Here is a 21,066-nt window from a genome sequence, read left to right as displayed (position 1 = left end):
ACCATGTTGGTCACTGGAGAAGGCTGGTGCAGCGAGTTACAGTTACATAGCTTGCCCTAATTTCTAAGCTGTGGATTAAACAACTTTCACTCTTACCGATTTACAGAAACAAGGCGATGGCATTAAAGAACAAATCAACGTGGAGAGCAAAGTTTGGTTTTAATAGTTGTTCATACATCTGATATGTAGCAGGAAGAGGGGTGTGGAGCCCCTGCCTTGCTCCTCCCCTGGGTGACAAACTAAAAAAAAAAAAAGGTACCCAACTAGGGAAGGGAGTGCAACCGCTTAGGGTTGTCAACGGTGGCCCTGTGCACGGTGGAAAGCCACAATCTTTCCCTGTTCCTACATATCCTTTCTGTTCTGTTTGCTGTTTCTAAAGACTTGTGAACAAGCCCCGTCTGTAATACTGACTGCCTCAGGCACAGCCCTGCATCTTTATTCCTGAGAAAAGTAAAGTGACTTTACCTTGGAGACAGATTTGTCCCCATTGCCCATGATATACAAACCTTCGCCACACAAAGAGGAGGTTAGGAGTGGTTTACACACACGGCATAACCTAACTGAAGAGTAAGTAGGGGAAGTGGTAAATATCAGCCCTTCTAACACTCAGTTGGAGCAAGATCTAGACCACCTGTCATAGCCAGGATGGTAGCAAGACCTCTCTTTCCACCAACGTTCCTTGTTCATTTCTACCGGCCTATGGCAGAGTCGTGTTTTTGCTAAGCAGCTTTAAAGTCTTTACCCTGCTTGCAGTGGTCCATGCAGCTCTCACCAGCCCCCGTTACTGGAACCCCCTCATGTAGAGTTGGAGGTCAGCAGCGTGATATATATATATACAGATGCTCTTACCCAGATCACAACTGAGTCTTGGCCAAATCTTCATGAAGAGTAATGAAGCAGATAGTAAGACCCCCTAGATGAGTTGGAAGGACCAGCGCACATGGGAGAACAAGGAGAGGATGCGGGGGAGTTATACGTTATGACACACGGCAAGGAGTGTGGCATGAGTCCCCGAAGGAACAGCAGCATATCAGCACATAGTGTCCAAATGGGAAAGATAATATGGGTATTATAGATGCCACATGCTGGCACTGCCTAATGTCCACGTTCACTTGTCCACCAACTGCAGGCACCAAGAGCAATCTCAGGCAAGGCTCTGTCTGGCCTTGTTCTGTTTCCAGCTGCAGGACCACACTCTTGTTTCGAAGACAAAGCTCCAGGCGGTGTTCACCCAAGAACGAGGCTAAGCCTCCGGGACTGTGTGTGAACTGGGAAAGAAACAAAGCACTATTTTAGTGATCATCCATCGTACACTCATTCTGCACTTCTCCCTTCTATACTTTTAGGGTCATGCTCAAATTTGCCCATAATAGAAGTGGCCGCTATACCAAAATGTATGGAGAAATCGGCATCTCACCTGGTTCTGGCACCACCGGCCTGTGCTTATTCTCCTCGTCCAGATGTATCTCTTTCAGTGCAAAGATGGAAGTAGCTGGCAAAAGTGAAAATTAAAATCTTGGTTAAAGGTTTATTTTTGAAATCGGACATTTGACACAGGAGCTTTTCATAATGGCATCTCGCCGCATACTCAGATTGTATGATTGTGCAATGGGATCCGGTCTGAAGATCGACAATGTTTAGGTAGACCACACTAGGTCGACATGGATGGAAGGTCGACAGGTCTAAAGGTCAACATGAGTTTTTCACGTTTTTTTTCTCTAACGTCCTAGTGGATGCTGGGGACTCCGTCAGGACCATGGGGATTAGCGGCTCCGCAGGAGACGGGGCACAAAAATAAAGCTTTAGGATCAGGTGGTGTGCACTGGCTCCTCCCCCTATGACCCTCCTCCAAGCCTCAGTTAGGTTTTTGTGCCCGTCCGAGCAGGGTGCAATCTAGGTGGCTCTCCTAAAGAGCTGCTTAGAAAAAGTTTTTAGGTTTTTTATTTTCAGTGAGTCCTGCTGGCAACAGGCTCACTGCAACGAGGGACTTAGGGGAGAGAAGTGAACTCACCTGCGTGCAGGATGAATTGGCTTCTTAGGCTACTGGACACCATTAGCTCCAGAGGGATCGAACACAGGCCCAGCCATGAAGTCCGGTCCCGGAGCCGCGCCGCCGACCCCCCTTGCAGATCCGAAGATTGAAGATCCAGAAACAGGCAGCAGAAAACTTTTCAGTCTTCATGAGGTAGCGCACAGCACTGCAGCTGTGCGCCATTGTTGTCAGCACACTTCACACAGCGGTCACTGAGGGTGCAGGGCGCTGGGGGGGGGGGGTGCCCTGGGCAGCAATGTATAATACCTTTTTTTATGGCTAAAAATACATCACATATAGCCCTTGAGGCTATATGGATGTATTTAACCCCTGCCAGATCTCACAAACTCCGGGAGAAGAGCCCGCTGAAATAGGGGACGGGGCTTATTCTCCTCAGCACACAGCGCCATTTTCCTGCTCAGCTCCGCTGTGAGGAAGGCTCCCAGGACTCTCCCCTGCACTGCACTACAGAAACAGGGTAAAACAGAGAGGGGGGGCACTTTTTTGGCGATATTACTATATTTAAGCTGCTATAAGGATACAACACTTATATAAGGTTGTTCCCATATATATTATAGCGCTTGGGTGTGTGCTGGCAAACTCTCCCTCTGTCTCCCCAAAGGGCTAGTGGGGTCCTGTCTTCAATAGAGCATTCCCTGTGTGTCTGCTGTGTGTCGGTACGTGTGTGTCGACATGTATGAGGACGATGTTGGTGTGGAGGCAGAGCAATTGCCGGTAATGGTGATGTCACCCCCCAGGGAGTCGACACCGGAATGGATGGCTTTGTTTATGGAATTACGTGATAATGTCAGCACATTACAAAAATCAGTTGACGACATGAGACGGCCGGAAAACCAGTTAGTACCTGCCCAGGCGTCTCAGACACCGTCAGGGGCTGTAAAACGCCCTTTACCTCAGTCGGTCGACACAGACCCAGACACTGAATCTAGTGTCGACGGTGAAGAAACAAACGTATTTTCCACACGTTATATGATCACGGCAATGAAGGAGACTTTACATATCTCTGATACTGCAAGTACCACAAAAAGGGGTATTATGTGGGGGGTGAAAAAACTACCTGTAGTTTTTCCTGAATCAGAGGAATTGAATGATGTATGTGATGAAGCGTGGGTTAACCCAGATAGAAAAGTGCTAATTTCAAAAAAGTTATTGGCATTATACCCTTTCCCGCCAGAGGTTAGGGCGCGCTGGGAAACACCCCCTAGGGTGGATAAGGCGCTCACACGCTTATCAAAACAAGTGGCGTTACCGTCTCCTGATATGGCCGCCCTCAAGGATCCAGCTGATAGGAGGCTGGAAACTACCTTAAAAAGTATATACACACATACTGGTGTTATACTGCGACCAGCCATCGCCTCAGCCTGGATGTGCAGTGCTGGGGTGGTCTGGTCGGATTCCCTGACTGAAAATATTGATACCCTGGATAGGGACAGTATTTTATTGACTTTAGAGCAATTAAAGGATGCTTTTCTTTATATGCGAGATGCTCAGAGGGATATTTGCACTCTGGCATCGAGAGTAAGTGCGATGTCCATATCTGCCAGAAGAAGTTTATGGACGCGACAGTGGTCAGGTGATGCGGATTCCAAACGGCATATGGAAGTATTGCCGTATAAAGGGGAGGAATTATTTGGCGTCGGTCTATCGGATCTGATGGCCACGGCAACTGCCGGAAAATCCACCTTTTTACCTCAGACCCCCTCCCAACAGAAAAAGACACCGTCTTTTCAGCCGCAGTCCTTTCGGTCCTATAAGAACAAGCGGGCAAAAGGACAGTCATATCTGCCCCGAGGCAGAGGAAAGGGTAAGAGAGGGCAGCAAGCAGCTCCTTCCCAGGAACAGAAGCCCGCCCCGGGTTCTGCAAAGCCCTCAGCATGACGCTGGGGCTTTACAAGCGGACTCAGGAGCGGTGGGGGGTCGACTCAAGAATTTCAGCGCGCAGTGGGCTTGCTCACAGGTGGACCCCTGGATCCTGCAGGTAGTATCTCAGGGTTACAGGTTGGAATTCGAGAAGTCTCCCCCTCGCCGGTTCCTAAAGTCTGCTTTGCCAACGTCTCCCTCAGACAGGGCGACGGTATTGGAAGCCATTCACAAGCTGTTTTCTCAGCAGGTGATAGTCAAGGTACCCCTCCTACAACAGGAAAAGGGGTATTACTCCACACTATTTGTGGTACCGAAGCCGGACGGCTCGGTAAGACCTATTCTAAATCTGAAATCTTTGAACCTGTACATACAAAAATTCAAGTTCAAGATGGAGTCACTCAGAGCAGTGATAGCGAATCTGGAAGAAGGGGACTTTATGGTGTCCCTGGACATAAGCATCTTTTATCTGCATGTCCCAATTTGCCCTTCACATCAAGGGTACCTCAGGTTCGTGGTGCAAAACTGTCATTATCAGTTTCAGACGCTGCCGTTTGGATTGTCCACGGCACCTCGGGTCTTTACCAAGGTAATGGCCGAAATGATGATTCTTCTGCGAAGAAGAGGCGTATTAATTATCCCTTACTTGGACGATCTCCTGATAAGGGCAAGGTCCAGAGAACAGCTGGAGGACGGAGTAGCACTAACCCAAGTAGTGCTGCAACAACACGGGTGGATGCTGAATTTTCCAAAATCTCAGTTGACCCCGACAACACGTCTGCTGTTCCTGGGAATGATTCTGGACACGGTTCAGAAAAAGGTGTTTCTTCCGGAGGAGAAAGCCAAGGAGTTATCCGAACTTGTCAGGAACCTCCTAAAACCAGGAAAAGTGTCTGTGCATCAATGCACAAGAGTCCTGGGAAAGATGGTGGCTTCTTACGAAGCGATTCCATTCGGCAGATTCCACGCACAAACTTTTCAGTGGGATCTGCTGGACAAATGGTCCGGATCGCATCTGCAGATGCATCAGCGGATAACCTTATCGCCACGGACAAGGGTGTCTCTTCTGTGGTGGTTGCAGAGTGCTCATCTGTTAGAAGGCCGCAGATTCGGCATACAGGACTGGGTCCTGGTGACCACGGATGCCAGTCTGAGAGGCTGGGGAGCGGTCACACAGGGAAGAAACTTCCAGGGAGTATGGTCAAACCTGGAGATCTCTTCACATAAATATACTGGAGCTAAGAGCGATTTACAATGCTCTAAGCCTGGCAAAACCCCTGCTTCAGGGTCAGCCGGTGTTGATCCAGTCGGACAACATCACGGCAGTCGCCCACGTAAACAGACAGGGCGGCACAAGAAGCAGGAGAGCAATGGCAGAAGCTGCAAGGATTCTTCGCTGGGCGGAAGATCATGTGATAGCACTGTCAGCAGTGTTCATTCCGGGAGTGGACAACTGGGAAGCAGACTTCCTCAGCAGACACGATCTACACCCGGGAGAGTGGGGACTTCATCCAGAAGTCTTCCACATGATTGTGAACCGTTGGGAAAAACCAAAGGTGGACATGATGGCGTCTCGCCTCAACAAAAAACTGGACAGGTATTGCGCCAGGTCAAGAGACCCTCAGGCAATAGCTGTGGACGCTCTGGTAACGCCGTGGGTGTTCCAGTCAGTGTATGTGTTTCCTCCTCTGCCTCTCATACCAAAAGTACTGAGAATCATACGGCAAAGGGGAGTAAGAACGATACTCGTGGCTCCGGATTGGCCAAGAAGAACTTGGTACCCGGAACTTCAGGAGATGCTCACGGAAGATCCGTGGCCTCTACCTCTAAGACGGGACCTGCTTCAGCAGGGACCGTGTCTATTCCAAGACTTACCGCGGCTGCGTTTGACGGCATGGCGGTTGAACGCCAAATTCTAAGGGAAAAAGGCATTCCGGAAGAGGTCATTCCTACACTGGTAAAAGCCAGGAAGGAGGTGACTGCACAACATTATCACCGCATTTGGAGAAAATATGTTGCGTGGTGTGAGGCCAGGAAGGCCCCCACGGAGGAATTTCAATTGGGTCGATTCCTACATTTCCTGCAAACAGGATTGTCTATGGGCCTCAAGTTGGGGTCCATTAAGGTTCAAATTTCGGCCCTGTCGATTTTCTTCCAAAAAGAATTGGCTTCAGTTCCTGAAGTCCAGACTTTTGTAAAAGGAGTACTACATATACAGCCCCCGGTTGTGCCCCCAGTGGCTCCGTGGGACCTTAATGTAGTTTTGGATTTTCTCAAATCCCATTGGTTTGAGCCACTCAAATCGGCGGATTTGAAATATCTTACATGGAAGGTAACCATGCTACTGGCCCTGGCTTCAGCCAGGAGAGTGTCAGAATTGGCGGCTTTATCGTATAAAAGCCCATATCTGATTTTCCATTCGGACAGGGCAGAACTGCGGACGCGTCCTCATTTTCTGCCTAAGGTGGTGTCAGCGTTTCACCTGAACCAGCCTATTGTAGTGCCTGCGGCTACTAGCGATTTGGAGGATTCCAAGTTGCTGGACGTTGTCAGGGCATTGAAAATATATATTTCAAGGACGGCTGGAGTCAGAAAATCTGACTCGCTGTTTATACTGTATGCACCCAACAAGCTGGGTGCTCCTGCTTCTAAGCAGACGATTGCTCGTTGGATTTGTAGCACAATTCAACTTGCACATTCTGTGGCAGGCCTGCCACAGCCTAAATCTGTCAAGGCCCATTCCACAAGGAAGGTGGGCTCATCCTGGGCGGCTGCCCGAGGGGTCTCGGCATTACAACTCTGCCGAGCAGCTACGTGGTCGGGGGAGAACACGTTTGTAAAATTCTACAAATTTGATACCCTGGCTAAAGAGGACCTGGAGTTCTCTCATTCGGTGCTGCAGAGTCATCCGCACTCTCCCGCCCGTTTGGGAGCTTTGGTATAATCCCCATGGTCCTGACGGAGTCCCCAGCATCCACTAGGACGTTAGAGAAAATAAGATTTTACTTACCGATAAATCTATTTCTCGTAGTCCGTAGTGGATGCTGGGCGCCCATCCCAAGTGCGGATTGTCTGCAATACTTGTACATAGTTATTGTTACAAAAAAATCGGGTTGTTCTTGTTGTGAGCCGTCTGTTCAGAGGCTCCTACGTTGTCATACTGTTAACTGGGTTCTGATCACAAGTTGTACGGTGTGATTGGTGTGGCTGGTATGAGTCTTACCCGGGATTCAATATCCTTCCTTATTGTGTACGCTCGTCCGGGCACAGTATCCTAACTGAGGCTTGGAGGAGGGTCATAGGGGGAGGAGCCAGTGCACACCACCTGATCCTAAAGCTTTATTTTTGTGCCCTGTCTCCTGCGGAGCCGCTAATCCCCATGGTCCTGACGGAGTCCCCAGCATCCACTACGGACTACGAGAAATAGATTTATCGGTAAGTAAAATCTTTTTTCTTTTTTTGAATTTTTTCATACTTAACGATCCACGTGGACTACGATTGGAACGGTAAAGTGTGCCAAGCGGTAGCGGAGCGAAGGCACCATGCCCGAAGCATGGCGAGCGGACGCGGTGCACTAATTTGGGATCCCGGTCACTCTACGAAGAAAACGACACAAAATAAATAAATAAAAAACCGCATGTCGACCTTTAGACCAGTCGACCTAGAAACCCTGTCAACCTTCCATCCATGTCGGCCTATAGTGGTCGACCTAAACATTGTTGACCTAGACACTGTCGATTTGATGAACCACACCCTTCTGGAATACCCTAGCAAGTGACGGAGTCCCAAATTTTGGCACGTATACAACCATGTTGCAGACTCATTTAACATTTGAGGACGTAGCCAATCAAATCCCTAATGACTATTGATCTCCCCATTTCCTACAAAACAGAAACGGTTAATTGTACCCAGGATAAGGATGCCCCAACAGATTACAGAAGCAATTTAAAGAGGGCGATTCAATTGTTTCTGGGTGTCTGAACATGTCTCAACTGATGGTGCAATACTGAATCGTTTCTCTTGTCATGCCCAAAAGCACCAGGTTAGCCACATAAAGCCTCAGGAGGGCGCAAGTAAAAATATTGGGTGCTGCTCCACTTGCACCCCATCGAAGCCGCTAAATTTAAATTCCCCCTTGGTCGCTATGCACCTAGAGAGGCCATGCTCTCTGTCCACTCATGACAGCCTGCATTCATTTAATCCAATGCTTGGGAAAGGGCTAGAAGATCTGTCTAGAGAGAGGGTTAAGCAACATTGAGCAAGAACATGCGACTAGGTCTGGGAAAAAGTGACCTGGATACATTCCCATTAACATGTCTCAATATATTCACTAGGATGTGTAGAACCTATGAGGAACATGCGGAATGAAAAATTTAGCTCACAAATACACTAAATTATAGTCCAGGTTTTAAGGCTAGTCATGTTTGACTCAAACTGACAGGTACTAATTAAGTCACCTGTGTACAAGCATCGATTTAGCCTTAAAACCTGGATTGTAATGGTGGAGTTTGGGAAACTTGGCAGTAAACGATTGCCACTTTTGAATGGTCCATCCTCAATAGAACATGCATTTGGCATATACCAAATAAGGGATCCTTTCTTTTCACTAAGCTAGTGCTCAAGTACCGGCAAGTAGACCACACCACTGAACTCCATGTCCACCATTCTTCAGTACATCATGAAGCTCTACTGCAGGCCAGTACAACATCATAAAGCTGTACGGAAGGGTGCAGCGTAAGAGCTTTATGCAAGGAATGTGAGCAGAGTATGGTGCATACCGGGCCCCAATGTCATGTAATGTGGGGGAGTCACAATGCGTGCGGTCCCCTTCCACTTTGCTTAAAAGCTTGGAGGACATTTTCCGCTGAGTAGATTTTTAAGGCAAGGGTGTTCTACTCCCTCAAGTGCCGCTAACCGGTCACATTTTGTGGATGTTTTTCATCATGCACAGGTGCTATAATCTATGCTGCTGGGTCAGTAAACATACCACTGCTTACACAGACAGAAATCTGGAAAACATGACCTGCTGGGAAAACTTGTGTTGAGGTTATGAACCGTTTTAAAGGAGTCGGACTGGCGGGAAATTGGTAATTTGTTAGAAGCAGCTTTGTAACCATGTATAGAACAGACATATATCGCTTACTGTCTGGTAGCTTGTGAATCCTTTCCCCCAGTTCATGGAAGTATACGTGTTTCATGGCTTCCTCGGCTGAGATCCTACTCCTTCCTTCCAACTGCGAGAGAGAGAGCCAGAGTTGAGCTACTTGTTACTTTACTGTCCATAACCAAACGATGACCACTGTGTAAACTCTAATGACAAGATAATGAGGTATATAAGACTTACCTTTTTAAAACCCCCCCCCCCCCCCCCAACCCAGGGGGGGGGAAACATCTGTTTACCCCTTATGTCATCTCATGGAGATCTTACCTGTAGGAGCTTAGAGAGAAGGTTGGCTCCGTCTGAATCCAGCCTGTTGAGGGCAAGAATCAAATTTAGATGGTCAGTAAGTAACAAATGGATGGACAAACATCTGGAAGGAAGGGGGGGTTCTTTTTGGCTTATACCTTGCTGCGTGTTTCTGGATAGGATCTGGATGATATTTTGGGTAACTGTAGGATTTAAATTCTTCATTAGAGAGGATCCCGGGCCACGTCTCCTCCGTGGGAGTGCCTACAAAGAATAAACCATGGGTCTGGTTACAATGCTCTCATTCCTCCTTCCCCGTACGTTGTGCTCCAACAAGCGCATCACTTACCGAGTATTCGGAAAATAAAGTGCAGCTGTTCCTCCACAGTGGATCCTGGGAAAAGAGGTCGCCCTGTAACCATCTCATAAAAGATGCAGCCAACGCCCCTACATTAAGGGAAACATACATAGAAGTCCGGTGTTCATACGTAGTCCACACAACAACATACAATGGATAAACACACACACACATCGTGAATAATCTTTCAGTCAGATAACAAGTGACTTCTTCGCATGTTACACAATTCTGGATCTTTTAGGTTCTTCAGACTTTACACGTAAGGCCTAGAAGATCCCTATAGGATAGGAGTTCCTTAGAAGCAGCCAACTGTGTTGGAAGTTCCTGAACAAACAAGTTTAAATGAAATTCTGTCAGCCTGTGACACTATTAAAAGATCAGCAAAGTCGTGCACCATCACTCAGAATGATCATGGATAAGGTGGATCATTTATCCTGCCGGTACGGAGACACTAATCAATGCTTTTTAATACTAACTTTTTGGTACTTTTTAGGTCATGTGGGGCTGGCACTTTCTCCTTTCCTCAAAGCAGGTGTAATATTTAGTCCGACGTTTTAAGGCCAACTCTATTTTTAGGAGCTTGGTTTGTTTTATTAGACTTCGCTTAACGTTACATCATAAAAACGCCCCACTGCCGGACTTCTCTTATTATCCTACTATCCAGTCCCCATTCTACTCACCACATGTCAATCTGGGTGGAGTATTCTGTGGACCCCAGAAGTATATCCGGGGGCCGGTACCACAGCGTCACCACTTCATTGGAGTACGTCTTGGTGGGGATAGATTTAGCTCTGGCCAAACCTAGAAGAAGAAGAGAAAAAAAAAAAAAGGTACATAAATTTCAGAAAGTATCCAATATTTTACAAGGAAAACCACAAAGTTGTAGACAAAATGTACAGATAAATTTCGATCCGACCGGATTATGCCGGGCCGATAATCCAGGAACACACGGAGATGTGTTTATTCCCCCACCCACTGTTGTAGACATATACAAAAATGGCACAAGGCAGTAATTTGACTTCAGCAGTAAAAACAAGTGGCTCAAAGCACATTATTAAAAAACATTTTTAATAAATGATAAGTCAAATATAGAAATAAAGTCTCCATTTTGTAATGTTTTAATTTAAATATTTTTTACAAATATTTTCTACCAGTAATTCCTTTTCTCGTAGTCCATAGTGGATACTGGGGTTCTGTACTTTAGTACCACGGGGGTATAGATAGAGTCCACTGGAGCATGGCACTTTAAAACCTTTCTGTGTGTGTGTGTGCTAGCTCCTCTCCTCTATGTCCCTCCTACCAGACTCGGTGTAGGAAAACTGTGCCCGAGGAGACAGACATACCATGAGAGAAGGAATAAAGACAACAGCGGTGAGGCAACAAGCCAACACAGAACCATAACCAAAAGGAGGGCGCTAACCAGAACAGAGGATAGCACAGCTATCCCAACATCATAACGGGACCGCAACCGCGGCCAACCAAATACTTACACAGGTAAGCAGGAAACGAAGAACTGAGGCGTGCACCCAATATCAAGTACGGACTTCGAGAAAAGGAATTACCAGTAGGTATTAAATTCCTATTTTCTCCAACGTCCTAGTGGATACTGGGGATCTGTACTTTAGTACCATGGGGAAGTCCCAAAGATCCCAAAAGGGTGAGAGATTGCTGAGACCCCTGTAACACCACCTGACCAAACTGAAGGTTTCGAACCAATAAAATTTCACAAAAAAGTGTTTGAACCAGACCAAGTAGCAGCTCGGCACAACTGTAAGGCAGAGACACCCCGGTCAGCTGCCCAGGAAGAGCCCACAGACCTCGTCGAGTGTGCCTGAACAGACGTTGGAAAAGGCAGAGCCAACCGAATGTTGAATGGTCAATCTGAGCCAACGAGCAATGGACTGCTTGGAAGCCGGACGACTAATCTTGGTGGCATCATAAAGGACAAACAGTGAATCAGATTTCCGATGACGAGCCATCCTCTTTACATAAATCTTCAGAGCCCTCACCACATCTAAAGGACTCTGGCCCAATGGAATCGTCTGACAACACCGAAACCACAATGAAATGATTGACATGAAAAGCTGAAACCACCTTTGGTAAAAACGGAGGACGGGTCCTGAGTTCCGCCCTGTCTTCATGAAAAATCAAATAAAGGCTCTTACATGATAAGGCCCCCAATTCAGAGACATCACAGTTTTCCAGGTGAGACATTTTAACTCCACCCTATGCAAGGGTTCAAACCAGTCCAATTGAATAAAGGACAAAACCACATTGAGATCCCACGGAACCGTGGGAGGTACAAAGGGCGGTTGCATTTGAAGAACTCCTTTTAGAAAAGTTTGTACTTCCGGCAACATGGCAAGTTGTTTCTGGAAGAAAATAGATCGCACCGAAATCTGGACTTTGATGGAGCCTAAACATAGGCTTATATCCACTCCCGCTTGGAGGAAAAGTAGAAAACTACCAATTCTAAATTCCACGGGAGACACCTTTCTACTTTCACACTAGGAAACATACTTTTTCCAGATACGATGATAATGTTTTGACGTCACCATCTTCCTGGCTTGGACCATGGTGGAAATAACCTGGGAGGGAAGACCTTTTCTTGCTAGAATCTCCCTCTCAACCTCCAAGGCGTCAAACGTAGCCGCTGTAAGTCTGGATAGACGAACGGACCTTGTTGAAGAAGATCCTTTTGCAGCAGAGAGGCTAGGGATCCTCCAGAGCCATATTTAGGTCAGAGTACCAAGCCCGTCGAGGCCAATCCGGGGCAAGTAGAATTGCCTGAACGTTTTCCCTTCTTAGTCTTTTTAGAAACCTTGGGATTAGCAGTACAGGAGGGAACAGGTACACAAACTGGTACATCCATGGTGTGTCATCAGCGCATCCACTGCTACAGCCTGCGGATCCCTTGTTCTGGAACAGTAACGGCATAGCTTCTTGTTGAGATAAGAAGCCATCAGGTCTATCTAAACAACTGGGTATGTAGTCCCCATTCCTGCGGATGGAGGTCGTGTCTGCTGAGGAAGTCCGCTTACCACTTGTCCACTACTGGAATGAATATGGCTGAGATGGCCCTTGCATTGGCCTCCGCCCAAAGGAGGATTTTTGACACTTCTTGCATCACTGCTCTGCTTCTTGTTCCCCCTTGTCTGTTTATGTATGCCACCACCGTGGCATTGTCCGTTTGAACCTGGTTCAGCCAATCCCTCAGGAGATGGGAAGCTTGCAGAAGAGCATTGTAAATTGCCCAAAGTTCCAGGATGTTTATCGGCAGAGCAGATTCCTGAACTGACCATATCCCCTGGAACTGGGCCACTTGAGTCACAGACCCCCAACCCCGGAGGCTGGCATTTGTTGTAAGTAGAACCCACAAGTGGATATTAAAAATCCTGCCTTCGCTCAGGTGAGGAACTTACAGTCAGCATAACAGAAAAATCCGGGCTTTCGGAGAAAAGGTCACTTCCTGATGCATGTGAAGGCGAGACCCCAACCATTTGTCCAGCAGATCCAGCTGAAATGGCCGGGCATGAAATCAGGATTTTGGTACTTACCGATAAATCCCTTTCTCCGATTCCACAGGGGCCACTGGAGTGTAGTTACAATGGGGAGATAGTAGGTGGTATTGGTAGCTGGCACTTTAAAAATTCTCACACTGTGGCTAGCTCCTCCCCTACTATCTCCCCTCCAAGCCAGTCTACGTTAAACTGTGCCCGAGGAGAGCTGTAATAAACAAACCGTAAGGTAGAGGAGGTTAACGACGCCCTGTAAACCAGGCGAACACAAACTAAACCTGGAACAGAACCTGACAAAAAACCAGGCTAGCCTGAACCCAACAAGCAGTCATATGGTGATCTGCAATCGTTAATCAAACAAAAATCAGGAGAAACAGCGCTGGGCGGGCGTCCAGTGGCCCCTGTGGAATCGGAGAAAGGGATTTATCGGTAAGTACCAAAATCCTGATTTCTCCTTCATCCACTAGGGGCCACTGGAGTGTAGTTACAATGGGGACGTCCCAGAGCTCCCAAAAAACGGGTGGGAAAGCGCTGAGAGTCCTGTAAAAACTGCTCGGCCAAACAGTGATGCAGAGGCCGTAAAAGTGTCAAACTTGTAGAATTTGACAAAACGAATGTCGGTTTGACCAAGTAGCCGCCCGACAAAATATTCATGGAGACCCCGCGGGCGGCTGCCCACGAAGGTCTTACAATGCGCGTAAAGCGCGCTGAATTGGAAAACGGAGGTTCCCTAGTAACCGCCAAGAAGACTGTCTGATGATCAGATGTATCCAACTGTCCAGCATATGCTGGGGCCCCGGCTATTTAGTACGGGAGCATCGTCCAGAGCAAAGAAGAAAAAACACTTCATCGAATAGCCTGAGACCTCTGTAGAGAGAGTTGACGAGCCCTGACAACATTCAGAGAGGATTGAAAACCACTAGTGTCAGATTTATATGAAAAATGGACCTCCCCTCTGGAAGAAACGACCGCTGAGGCCGAAGCCGAGCCCGGGGAGTTGCCAATAGAGTACTCCCTGAACAAGAGGCCGAACTTACGGCCGCTAGGCTAATCTCATTTGGAAGAAAAGCGAAAAAGGCAGAGACCTAAAATTCCGGTCAGTGTGGTTTGAAGCGCAGCGGAGCAAAAAACCTCCCAGAGAAACCAAAGATGAATGGTAACTGGAAGAAGGGGGAAAAACCCCCTTTTATCTTCATTATGTTCCATAAAGTTTTCCCAAAGTGGCAAAAGCGAGAAGAGGTAATAGACTTCTGAAATCGGAGCCCAGTAGGCCTAACCGAACTAGGGAACTCCTCCCTTCTGAGGTCTCGTGAACAGTCACACGGGTAACCGAAACCAGTGTAAAATTGAACAAGGAGAAAAAAAAAAAGGAGCCTGTTGAAGTAGACAGTCCCGTCGAGGTAGGAGCCAAGGCTCCTCTACTGACAACAGGCGTATCTGTATCTTCAAGTCATGCGTGGCCCAACCAGCGCCACCGAGAGGACTAGCACGCATAATCCCCTCCTGTGTTACTGAACATGAAGTAGAAATAGAAAAGGAGGCAGGATAGAATAACCAGAAAACTCCCCGGAGCCCTGAGGGCCTCCACGGCTACTGCCGTCCGAGAGTAATAAAGGGTTAAAGAGTCAGTCAGAACGCCCTGAGGTCGATCCGAAATCTCCGCCCACAGCGGACCAGCTGACAAAACTCCGGGGCATGTTCCCTCACCCAGGAGTCTGACCTGGTGGCTTGATCTGGAAACAAGATTGTTGTCCCCCGTTCCGAGAGGAATGGAGGCGACCACTCATTACGTCGCAACTTGACTGAAGAAATAGAGTCTCTGGTGCCGAGGAATGAAAAAACCTCTGACGGACCGTGTTGAGAAACGTCTATGCGGAGCATAAATTGGATCTGTGTCGAATCAGAAGCTCGTGGATCCTCCGGATATTCAGAAGCCACCTAATGTACAGAGTGGGATAGTAGCAGTAAATTGTCCCATTAGGGAACCAACGTCACCCACTGCCCTTGAAAAAGAGTTATTCTGTTATCTTCCTAAACTCTGTGGGAGCGGAAGAGAGAAGAGTAAAGGACTTACAGTGAAAATGAGAATCCTGTTAAGGGGGAATCTGAGAAAAGCCTGTCCAACGGAAATCAGTAAACAGGCATCTCTGAAGACAAGGGACACGTAAAACTCCCTTTCTTGTTTAAACTAGCAATCACAGACTAAAAGGATTGTAAGGCCAGAATAGGCCTGTCCGAGCCACTTGGCTTCGGAACGTGAAAAGAAAACAAAGGCCTGAGAACTGTCCTAATTCAAATGATATGTGTAAAACAGGGATCAACACCCTTTGCGGTTAGAAACCTATGGAGCGCAGCCTGCAGTATGACTCTCTTGTCATCGTAAATCAGCCGACCCATGCCGAGGGACTCCTGAGACGGTTGTAACCGCCCAAGCCTTCTCCCATCGACCTGCGCCTACCCTGGGACCCTGCAGGTGTAATGGGTGTATAGGATGACATAAAATCAGACTGGACTGAGGATGTTGAACCTCTGCTTCAGCCTTTTTACCCTGAGAACCCCTGGCGACGAAGATATCACCCGTGTGGAGTCAAAAACCTGAAAGGGCACGAAACAATCTAAAGGGAAGACCAGTAAAGGTCTGTCTTGGAGCTGGGGCAGTAGTAGGAGAAATCAAAGTGGACCTACCTCCATTGGTTCAAGAAATCCTGCAGAAAGTTCCTTCCCCAGAACCATCTGCCCCGTAGGATTTCATGTTTACTTGTCACTGTCGCAGCCCCAGAGGTCGTCGGGTTAAGACAGCCCAAGCGAAGATGCAGGGTCCGAGTCTGTAGACATGGAGACCTCCAAGGAACATAAAGCAGAATCGTGATTCTGACCTGTATCAAAGTATCAATTGATCCTGATGCGAAGCATCCTGTAACCTAGAGGACAATTGTTCCCCAACCTACCTGCTCCGGATACGGTAGAACCATGCTGCCGCATATGTCGATGGATCCCTGAGCAAGGTTGCCTCAGGAAAACGGCGGCTTGATGGACCGGCGATACACCGAGGTGTATACCCTAGAGAGGTTCTGATACCATCTCCTGCCATCTGCGGGGAAAAGATAGGAAAACAAACCCTGTTTGATACCTGATATTGTGTATTCGGGTGTCTGTCGGCCGCCTACCGGAGCCTGCCCAGCTCATCCGAAACTGAACCAGTCGCTGTCATTTTCGTCAATGGCGTGGAACCCTGATGGACTTGACGTGTCCTCCTCCTTTACCTGCAGTATCAGATGAACTGCTGTATTATGTACCTGTATATTCTGAGACACTGGTTCAGATCCACAGAAAACAGACATCAGTAATGCATGGAATGTTAGCAAAGTTTCTTTTTGGAAAGGTGTGTTTGGTCCCGCTGTGATTTGATCCTGTGACCTTGGAAACCAAAGTCCAAGGGCTTACCTGATGAGCTATTGTCTGGTTAATAGTGACATTACCTGCATCATTGATCAAACAGGGGTGTGCAGGTGCGTGGAGGGCGAAGCAGATGGCTCCGCCGCATACTTCACACCTAAGAGGGAATTCTTCGACTATCCCAGGAGAGACAAACGAAAGGAGAAAAGGTGGGTTAAATAAACAGAGCCCTACGTAAGGTCTGCACTATAATGTGTAGTGACCGATACGATTAAAATAAACTTTCTGGAGCAGCGGAGACCTGAACCAGCAACGCTGCGCTGTGGGACAGGAGTCTTAGCCCTAGGCTATAGGAGTTCTCCTTAAAGTTTTGTTTGGATTCAAACCCCTGTTCAGATACCCGCTACTAGCGTACTGAGCCGCAGCGCTATTTGTCTGATGCCTTACACGCATTCCACAATTACAAATAGCATTAGTAACTAGTGACAACAAGGAATAATAAAGGGAAGGCAACACCCCGCCCTGTATTTAGTGTACCGCTAATTAAGGTGCACCAGATGTTTCTCTGAGGTTCCGCTGGCTTTTCAAAATGGTGACCAGCCTGTGAGAAAGATGGGGGAAAATGTTATGTGCAAGATGTTGTTATTAGAAAACATTGCGGAAGTAGCCTACAGCACCTGGTATTCCCAGGCGGTCTCCCCTCCAAGTACTAACCGGGCCTGACCCTGCTTAGTTTCCGAGATCAGACGAGATCGGGCGTGTTCAGGGTGGTGTGGCCGTAGGCTTTTATCCCCTATATCTGGTATTTTATGGATTTATCTATATACATACCTACACGCACTTAAATATATATATATCTATATATATACATGCACAAACATAACTATATATGTATATATACACACACACCGTAGGTAAATAAATACTGCACAGTAGATCCTTTTAATTATTATTGAGCTGAGTCCCAGCTACTGTAATAGAGCAGGTTCCCTGATTTGCAAGTAGGAAAATGCTGGGTAGAGGACTCTACTGCAGGAGGAATGTATCTATATTTCAGCAGCCTGAAGTATCGAAAAGTTACAAATCCCAGAGCTGTTGCCTAGCGACGGGGAGACCTGGGAGCCCGCTGAGTAAAGCGGGTTAACTGTTAATATACCTGGGACTTTATTTGTATTTGTCTCTGAGTATGCAAGATTAGCCCACTGGGCTATAGGAGACACTGCAAATATGAAGCCAGGTCTGTGCAGGGAGGAAATGGCCGCCAGAGTGAAACTCCTCTGGGCTATGCGATAAAATCTATATAGTGGATAACTGGATTAGTGCTGAACCACTCTGACTATATCACATTCTCCTCAGCACCATGTGCATTAAACTCACATAAATGCCTATTACACTATAACAGTGGCCGGGGAGCGGAGAATGCTGAGCCCGCTGTACAGAGCAGGAGTTAGCTCCGCCCCCCGGCTATGGCGCCTTATTGCAAAACTAAGCGGGAAGCGAGCTGTACCCTCCGCTGGGCCTGCGAGTCACCGCCGGGGAGCGCTGAGCGCTGAGCCCGCTATACAGCGCTAGTAGAGCCCTGTATCTGCTAGCCGCCGCCGGGGAGTGTTGCGCTGAACAGAGCGCGAGTCGCCGCCTGGGAGCAGGGAGCGCTGAGCTCGCTCTACAGAGCGGGACTTAGCTCCGCCCCCTCCGTACAAGGCGCCAAATTTAAACATTGCTTTGCGCTCGAGCGGGATCCCTGTGCCGGCTCTGTGAGTCGCGCTGAGTGGGTGCGGGGGGTGCGGGGAGCTGGGGGAGCAGAGGGTTATCAGAATGACACACACCCGTTTTTCAGTCAGGGTTGTATAAACACATACTCAGCCTCCCCCAATCATCCTGTCTGTTTCTCCATGAGGAGGACAGGTAAGGATACAATAAAGTACATTACAGCCCCAGAGAGCCCTTCTGGAGTGGGTTGTACAACAATAAACAGATTGCTCTAAAAACATACATAGCCACCACAAATAAAGTATACTTCACTCACCACTGTGTTCTTGGTGGATCGGCCCCGACACACGCCGCACGCAGCGGCGTCCAGCCGGAATCTTCTGTGGTGGGGTGGTCCCGACACAAGCCGCACGCAGCGGTGTCCGACCATTTTTGATACTCACCGCTGCCATGCTGCCGGAATCTTCTGCTGGATGGAGTGGCCGCGACACGCGCCGCACGCAGCGGTGTCCGCCAACTCAGGAGAGCTCAGTGTCTCCCTCAGCCGGGGCCCATCCCTAGCCGCACGCAGCTGCGATGGGACCCCGCCGGCAGCTCCCACGGTGCAGACTGGCAGTGGCAGAGCTGCCAGTCTGTTGTGTAAGAAAAATAAAATAATAAAGAAAAAAGAAGAAAATTCTTCAGCTAAACCCAAGTGAACCAGCTACCTCGGGCACTTAACTAAGACTGGCTTGGAGGGGAGATAGTAGGGGAGGAGCTAGCCACAGTGTGAGAATTTTTAAAGTGCCAGCTACCAATACCACCTACTATCTCCCCATTGTAACTACACTCCAGTGGCCCCTAGTGGATGAAGGAGAAATATGCCACATTGGATTGCCTCGTAAGCAGCAACGATCCTGCCCAGCAAGCATATGCAAAGATGAATGGACACCTTGCGGGGACGGAGCACTGAGCGGACCATAGCCTGGCTAGCCAAGGCCTTGTCCATCGGTAGAAACACCTTTTGAGACACTGTATCCAGTATCATTCCCAGGAACTGAAGATGTTGGGTCGGTTCCAGGTGAGATTGCTGGAAGTTTAGGATCCACCGATGATCCGTAAGCAGGCGAGTCGTCAGATCGATGCTGTGCAATAGACGCTCACTGGACATAACCTTTATCAGGAGATCGTTCAAGTAGGGGACTATGGGGGTCAATTTAGCACAGCTACGATCAGAAACAGGCATGCGGGGGGACGCCTAGCACAAGGCTAGCCCGCCCCACATGTCAGTCCCTGCCCCGTCGCTGAAGTACAAAAGCATCGCACAGTGGCAATACATTTGTACTTCAGGAGTAGCTTGCGGGCAGTGCAGCTTTTGCGTGCTGACTGGCTCGCAGCGGCTGCATGCAACGTTACAAAGCCGCTGCGGCCCTCCGCCCCCCCTTCCCCCCCACACGGTACGCCCCCTCCCGCCCAGCGACTACCTTTGCCTGTCAATCAGGCAGAGGCGATCGCTAGGCAACAACAGCCGTCGGCTGTCAGCCATGCGTCGGCGCACTGCGGCACTGGCGCAGTTCTGACCTGAACGCTGCGAAGAACTGCAGCGAGCGTTCAGGTCACAATGACCTCCTATGTTGAGTCCCATCATGCGCAGTTGCAACATCATCTCCGCCATGACTTTGGTGAACACCCTCAGAGCTGTGGACAAGCCAAAGGGCAAGGCCTAAAACTAGTCGTCCAAGATGGCGAACCTGAGGTAAGCCTGATGAGGGGGCCACATGGGAATGTGTAGGCAAGCATCCTTGACATCTAGGGATACCAGGAATTCCCCGTCCTCCAGACCGGACACCACTGCCGGCAGGGATTCCATCTTGAATTTGAACAACCGCAGATACGGGTTTAGAGACTTCAGGTTTAAGATGGGTCGCACCGAACCGTCTGGTGCTGGAACGGAGTAGGTACAGGAACTACCACCTCTGTCCGCAAAAGTTTTTGAATGGCCTCTTGCAAGGTAACTTTTGCTGCGGGCAAAACTGGTAAGCCTGATTTGAAAAATCTGTGAGGAGGAATTACTTGAAATTCCAGCCGGTATCCTTGGGAAATGAGGTCCCTCACCCAAGGATCCCGGCAGGACTTCGCCAACACGTGGGCAAAGTGGCGAAGGCGAGCACCTACTGGAAAATCGCCTTGCTGCTGGGACCAACCGTCACGCGGAAGGCTTAGCGGCAGGGGATCCGGTGGTCTGGTCCAGGGAGGCAGCAGCTGCAGGTTTACAGGACTGACCACAAGATCCTCTCGGAGTGGTGGAGACGCTCCGGCCTCTGTACCTCGCCACACGAAAGGACTGCAAGAACATCTAGCAGGTGGCGCAGCCGATGGCAGATAGGTAGACTTACCCGCCGTTGCCTGGGAGATCCATTTATTTAATTAGTCCCCAAACAAGGCATCACCTGTAAAGGGAGGATTTTCTACACCCTTTTTGGAATCCGCGTCCGCTGACCATTGACTTAACCATAAAGCTCTGCGTGCCGAAACACCCATAGTGCGGCCATTTGTCTTACACAATTCCCTTATAGCCAGATCCAGCAGCAGAAGGAGTGGACGCATTAACACTTCCTTGGTGTTAAAGGAGGATTTACATTTTTCCACCTTTCCCACTCATACCCAGGGCTCTGAAAAGGGTGAAACGAGAACGAGTGTGGGCAATTCTAGTCGCACCAGATTGGCCCCGCAGGAGTTGGTACTCCGACCTGCGGGGGTTACTAGTGGAAGATCCTTGGCGGTT

At 48.6% G+C, this 21,066-nt stretch overlaps 1 protein-coding gene and 1 non-coding gene across 2 annotated transcripts in view; both read right to left on the bottom strand.

The window, feature by feature from the left end:
- Window positions 1-140: 140 nt before the first annotated feature.
- CDK16 (cyclin dependent kinase 16) overlaps window positions 141-21,066 on the bottom strand; it is a 51,601-nt gene continuing 30,675 nt past the window's right edge. The window contains 7 exon segments of the mRNA XM_063936115.1: window positions 141-1,268; window positions 1,418-1,492; window positions 9,057-9,147; window positions 9,342-9,384; window positions 9,479-9,584; window positions 9,670-9,767; window positions 10,359-10,479. Of these exon segments, the coding sequence (XP_063792185.1) occupies window positions 1,228-1,268; window positions 1,418-1,492; window positions 9,057-9,147; window positions 9,342-9,384; window positions 9,479-9,584; window positions 9,670-9,767; window positions 10,359-10,479 (575 nt within the window). The 3' untranslated portion in view covers window positions 141-1,227.
- Window positions 17,258-17,376, bottom strand: LOC134950219 (5S ribosomal RNA). Its single transcript, XR_010183207.1, has one exon. It is a non-coding gene; the product is annotated as a 5S ribosomal RNA (ribosomal RNA).

The sequence above is a fragment of the Pseudophryne corroboree genome, chromosome 8, assembly GCF_028390025.1.
Source record: "Pseudophryne corroboree isolate aPseCor3 chromosome 8, aPseCor3.hap2, whole genome shotgun sequence".
NCBI classification, from domain to species: Eukaryota; Metazoa; Chordata; class Amphibia; order Anura; family Myobatrachidae; genus Pseudophryne; species Pseudophryne corroboree.
This window is presented reverse-complemented; position numbering and strand designations above follow the sequence as displayed.